Source organism: Aplysia californica, unplaced genomic scaffold (assembly GCF_000002075.1).
Source record: "Aplysia californica isolate F4 #8 unplaced genomic scaffold, AplCal3.0 scaffold00038, whole genome shotgun sequence".
In the NCBI taxonomy this organism is placed as follows: Eukaryota; Metazoa; Mollusca; class Gastropoda; order Aplysiida; family Aplysiidae; genus Aplysia; species Aplysia californica.
This window is the reverse complement of record NW_004797308.1, coordinates 1,627,789-1,633,788: the sequence shown is the minus strand read 5'-3', so window position 1 is coordinate 1,633,788 and position 6,000 is coordinate 1,627,789. Positions and strand designations below refer to the sequence as shown.

The 6,000-nt window shown below is 39.5% G+C and overlaps 1 protein-coding gene across 6 annotated transcripts in view; it reads left to right on the top strand.

The window, feature by feature from the left end:
• LOC101858246 (nuclear pore complex protein Nup153) overlaps positions 1-6,000 on the top strand; it is a 148,071-nt gene that overhangs the window by 14,355 nt on the left and 127,716 nt on the right. For all 6 annotated transcript variants that reach the window (XM_013091512.2, XM_035973961.1, XM_035973960.1 and 3 more), the window contains exon 3: positions 3,425-3,593. In XM_013091512.2, coding sequence (XP_012946966.1) covers positions 3,425-3,593 — 169 coding nt within the window. The remainder of the gene's footprint in view (positions 1-3,424; positions 3,594-6,000) is intronic.

Here is a 6,000-nt window from a genome sequence, read left to right as displayed (position 1 = left end):
AGAGGAGGGGGGCAAAGGAGATGAGGGAGTGGGGGCAGAAAGAGGAGACGAAAGCAGGCGACAGAACATTGGGAAGCAGATGACAGAACATTGCTAGAGAGAAAGGATGCGCCAACTTTCTTCAAGGTGCGTGGCTTGACAACTACTACTTTATTGAGTTTTCTCGACGATAGAAGAGCATGTCTGTCTCACTCTGTGTCCTATGGCTATAACAAGGCAATACGACAAAAGTTACCATTGTTTTGAAAGACTACAGTAATCGAATTTGACTTGATCGCTTTCAAAACTTCTTACTGAGGCAAATTTTCATGATAATTGTGGTAGCATCGTGGTACGACAGCTTTCAACTCCTGTTGAAGTTTATACTGGTTGGCATTTATCTTCAATCTGTCTTTGCAGAGAGGTCCATCAGTAACCGTCGTACACAGGGTGTTCAGCTTTCTTGGTCCTTGCAGCGCCTGCCATCCATCATCAAAGTTCAGCTTGTACTGAATTTTAAAGTATGGAGTACTTTGATGCCTGCAAGTCAGTGACAGTAGGATCGCCTGCTTTTCTCCCTGGACGGATTGTTTAGTGCTCTCTGACCTTTGCGAAATCTTTGAAAAAGCTGTGGCCCAGGTACATAACTTCATAGGGCCTGGGGATGCCTCTGGCTTGGAGCATGATGTTCTCGTAGTCCATTGGGATGTACATCTGTGTGTTTTGGAGCGATCGCTCAATAGTGCCATGGACTGAATCCACCTTCATTTTGGGTATGGCCCTTGGTGAGAGTTTCTGCTCAACTGTGATGTCAAGCTCTTTGGTCAGCGAAGCCATTGCACTCACCAGGGTGGCATTTCTGTTTTAGTAGTTGCACCAATCACTGCAGATAATGAAGTGGTTGAAGTCAGTCACTTGCAATTTCAGTTAGTAAGTCAGACATGATGAAAACTGTTGAAGCTCAGACCAACTTCACTTTCATACCAGACATATCATCTGGCGTCTCTGGTGGCAAGATCCTAAATCATAGAATTGTGTACAGCCAGTTTTGTTTTATAATATAAGGTGGATGTCTTTAGTGATGAGGCCAGAAGGATGCACTGGATCTCCATACAAAGGACACACACTTTGTTCTCTGGGTTCAGTACAGCCTCCTTATCCTTCTCCTTCTCTGGTCTGCTGCTGCTTTCCTCATATTCTTATTTGATGAGCTGTGTATTCTGTTTCTGTAAGGTTTCCAAATTCGAAGCTGGCGCAAATGTTGCACTGGTCTTTCTTGGTTAAAAGTAAGCCCAAATTGTTTTTCTTAAACTTTTGGCAGAACACTTGATAGCTCAATGTGGCTTTCACCCTCTCTGCAAAGTTCTCCATGTATACTTGATTGAGATCTGACGTTTCCTGGATTGTCATCTGTAGACAGGAGGATATCTTCAAAAGAGTGAAAAAATTCCTCTATGGAACAACTTGTCATCCTTGGCTCTCTCATGGTGGGCATGATGTGTTCTGGGGGGGTCTCTTGGTTTTTTTTATTCGGAGAAGACACTTTAAATAAACAAGTGGGTCAGGCCTTTGGTGTTCATGAAGATTGTTTTACAAACAGGTGTTCTTTTACCATTGAATCTTTTAAGTGGTATTGAAGGGTGTAATTTCTCCTTGGGTTATCGCTTGCTGTGTAAGATCTCTTTTTGTCTATCCTGTTTATCGTGGCCTATACGTAGGCTCTCTTTTCTGTCCAAGAGAGTGACCAGTGATGTCATTGCATTTTGTACCAACAAAAGATGTCCACAACCTGCTCGCTTCGAACCTTGACATGTGTAGAGGCATCCCCAGTTCTTTCAACCTCTTCCTTATGTTACCCTTCCAATCGTTTTCATGCCGTGTCCTTTTCTCAGAGATCAAAGGTGACATAACTGTTGTATTATCAGCTGATGTGACATTAGCCTGGTCACGTTGATCACTTTCCACTGCTCTGAGGGTCAGAGGTGACGCAGCAAGCGTGGCATCATCTTATTGAATGTTATAGCGTTATGTAAGTTAAGGTTTGATATAAAGATAAAGCATTAGGTTATTGCACTTAAAAAATAATCTACGCAAAACACAAACGAAATGAGCTTTCAAAGAAAGTCGAAAGATGTTTCAAAAGGTAATGACTGCAATAAACACTGCAAATAAAAAAAAAACGCTTTAAAAAAGAACGATCATTGGGGGCACACGCTGGACAGGTCCCACATTTTTTGTTTTGAGTGAGTTAGTGAAGAATGAAAAGCTACCAACTTCGTCCATTCAAATGCGATTGAAAAAATGATAAGGAGAAGAGACAGTAGTCTGAATAAGGGAAAATGCCTTCATAATTCGGTAAATTTCAAGTACAAAGATAAAAAAGAACACGTGGACAGAAAAAATAGTGTCATATAAAACGAAATCCATAAAGATGCGTTTGAAATACCGGCATTGTCTTTTCACGAGATAAACAGTTCTGTGGGAACAGTGGGGAGTTTTAGTCATTAATAACATTATCAGCAGCATTAAAACGAAGAAAAAAGAGGGAACAACCATATCTATAACTCCCAAATGAAACCAACTAGAAATATTCCACAAATTTCCCTTTTGAAGAGCTCACACGGTTACGTGAGCGAATTCTTGACTATCAAACCAAGCCCGGAGACGAGTCGAAGCCGTGGTTAGTCGGTAACATAGCACGTGGCCCCTCATTGTTAGCGCGACAAAAACAGTCAACCCTCATTCCCTCCCTCGCAGGTGGGATAGTTGGAAACATCGGGCTAAAATCCGATGGATGCCGGGTTGTACGGTTTTATTTCTAATGTTTTGAAGACATTTCTAGACAAAATTTAGATCCGACTATGAGTGAATGGTGAAGGTATATATTTATTCATTATTTCCAGGTTTGCCTTCTATCAATAGTGCGATGACAAATTAATTAAATTATAGTAGCAATGGAAGGGGAACCTGCTTTTAAACATTGCCAGCAATGGAAAGATATGTAGGTGAAGAAATCAAACGAGGCAAATTCTTGGTGAAAAAATAGGTCATATTGGTTGTTGGCAATCTCTTCAAACAGGCTCCCAAATGCCATTTTCAACCCTCTAAAAGTACTAAATTTCAATTTCTTTGGGAGGTTCGCCCCTGAACTTCCACCGGGTCACTGTCCCTGGACCCTGCTGGGGACCTATGCGGCCCCCAGACCCTCGGCAGAATTTTCCTTACTTTCCAGCTTCAGCTGGTGGATGGAAGCACTGCTGAAATCAGCCCCCCGTTTGGACTTCTTAAGAGAATGATAATTTACTTTCTTCATTTTGATCAGTCCTGCTCAAAAACAGCCACCTGTGTTATACGGCCACTTTTATCCTTGACAATGGGTGGCCGTTTTACACAGGTTCAACTGTATGTCTTTATGTCTGTGTCATTTTAATTTTTCATTCTTCAGGTATCGCCAACTGGATATGCTGGAGGATTGAATGAACTCACTGACTTCTCAGGAATCCTTGATGGACGATTAAATAGTGGAATAAGTAACGAAAATCAAGAAGCCATTGAACCTGCAATGAACTCTGGATTAGTCAGACCAAGTAATGGGCAAGACAAAACTCAGTCAGGTAGGTGATTGTGATCTCCAACATGGTTCTTAGTTGTATTCATTATTCTCTCAAGCAGTTTCATGATTTGACTTCGGTTGTGTTTGAGCGCATGGTTTTTTATTGACTAAGGACAAGAAAAAAATATAATAGTCGAAATTGTCCAAGACAGAATTGCAGGGGAGCGAGAAAAAATATTTTAAAAACATTGTTTGGGAGGGCGGTGGGATCAAGGGTTGCCTTTTAGGTCGGCAAGCGACGGTGAAAACTTCACATCTCCCATGTGCTATCCAAGCCTCTCTGATAATGGCTTGCGTCAGTCTTGCTTGTACATTGCCACCACTGCGCGCAAGCCATGGATAAATCGAGCAGACTCCAGCTCTACCACTCAGGGCTCACGTGATGGGAGTTTTGTTTAATTTAAAATCAGGGCTGAGCAGGCAAAATATTTTCTGACTTAGACAGGTAATGACCTTCCGAAAGGAAGGAATTTTTCTGTTTCCTTGAGCAGGTTTCCATCTTAGACAGGTGTATTATAGATGAATTTGTCAAGGGGGGAGCGGGGAGATTCGATTATGACAGGTTTCTGTCCTGGACAAGTTCTGTTTAAGGCAGGTTCTTCGACTTTTGCTTTTCTCTGTACTGTAGTCTCCGCCTAAGATCCCGGTGCTCGGGAGCAAGCAAAATGCGGGATCTAGCCAAATGGTCAGGGGGAAAAATCCACAGGAACTCGTGGTCAGGCCAATGATCTTCCCTTACTTTAAAATGAACGGATGTGACTCCTGGGCACTGAAAGTGAAAGTTCTTTTCAGAAGTCAGTTTTTCCTTTTTTTTATTTGGGGGCGGGGTGGGGCTTTAAATTTCTGTGTCAGTTGGGAAGCAGTTGTCTTCAAGCAATGCCCCCCACCAAAAATTTATTGCTTTCCATCTCTAATGGAGTTCCCCGCCCGTGTCATGATGCTTCATAAATTGTTGGGTTGTGACTACACCGGCCTAATAAAAAATGAAAGGCAGGTTCACTGTCAACAGATGACCCCATTACGCAGAGGCGATCGCAGGGTTGGGTTGATTTAAATCAGTTGATTTTAAAAAAAAATCAACTTGATTTTTAAAATAAAATCAGTGATTTAAATCACTTTAAAAAAAATTTATTTTTATTCAGTTTTTACATATTTCAACATTCCGAATTCCTTTCCTAGGTTTCATAAAACAGATATAAGGTTTAGTACACTAATATAATCATGCTTAAAAGTCTGTTTTCCCCCCTTTCACTGTAAAATAATGCAGTATTCAATTTACTTTTCCCTCCATAATTGAAATCAGAGCTGGGTTGATTTAAATCAGTTGATTTTTTAAATTTTAATCAACTTGATTTTGTGATTTAAATAACTTTAAACAAATGTATTCTGTTTTTACATATTTAAACATTCAGAATTCCTTTCCTTGGTTTTATTTAACAGATATAAGGTTTAGTAGACTAATAGAATCATGCTTAAAAGTTTGCTTCCCCCCCCCCCCCCCGTCACTGTAAAATAATACAGTATTCAATTTTCTTTCTTTTCATAATTGAAAACCAGGGTTGGGTTGATTTAAATAGTTGATTTTTAAAAATTTAAATCAACTTGATTTTAAAAATAAACCTCATTGATTTAAATCACTTTAAAAAATGTATTGTTTTTACGTCTTTAAACATTCAGAATTCCTTTCCTTGGTTTTATAAAACAGATATAAGGTTTAGTAGACTAATATAATCATGCTTAAAAGTCTGCTTTCACCCCTGTCACTGTAAGTAGTAAATTAATACAGTATTCAATTTACTTTTTTTGTCATAATTGAAATTAGCATTTTCTTTTTCTTTTTAGACAAACACAAGCGCGCGCACACACACACACTGTAATAAAATACAAGTTTATCTATGCATAATTACCCCCTCCCCCCTTTCCTTTTAGACTGACATTTTCTTCATTTTTTGTCTGAAGCCATAATTCACTGATAATAGCAGATTAAGGCTTTCTTTTGCAGTTGCTTATATTAATCATTAGTTAAAATAAAGACAATGCATTCTGCACTAAAAGAACATACTTTTAGCCACCAAAAATCCCAAACTGTGTCGACATTTTAAAAGAAATAAAAATTTTTTTAAAAATCCGATTTAAATTTAAAAAATCTGATTTAAATTTAAAAAATCGATTTTTTAATTTTTATTAAAAAAAAAAAATAATCACCAACCCTGGGCGATCGGACTGTTCACAAGTATGGGCCCCAGTCTGTCTTGGAAGTTAAAGCGCAAAACTGAAAGACAAGCGATGGTAGGACAAACGTAAACGTCCACGAGTTCACATTGACGGAATGCAGTCTGATGCTTGCTTGAGGGCCCTCCCCACCTAGTGTGTATGTAAGATCAGGTGGACGGCTCAAGGGAAAGAAA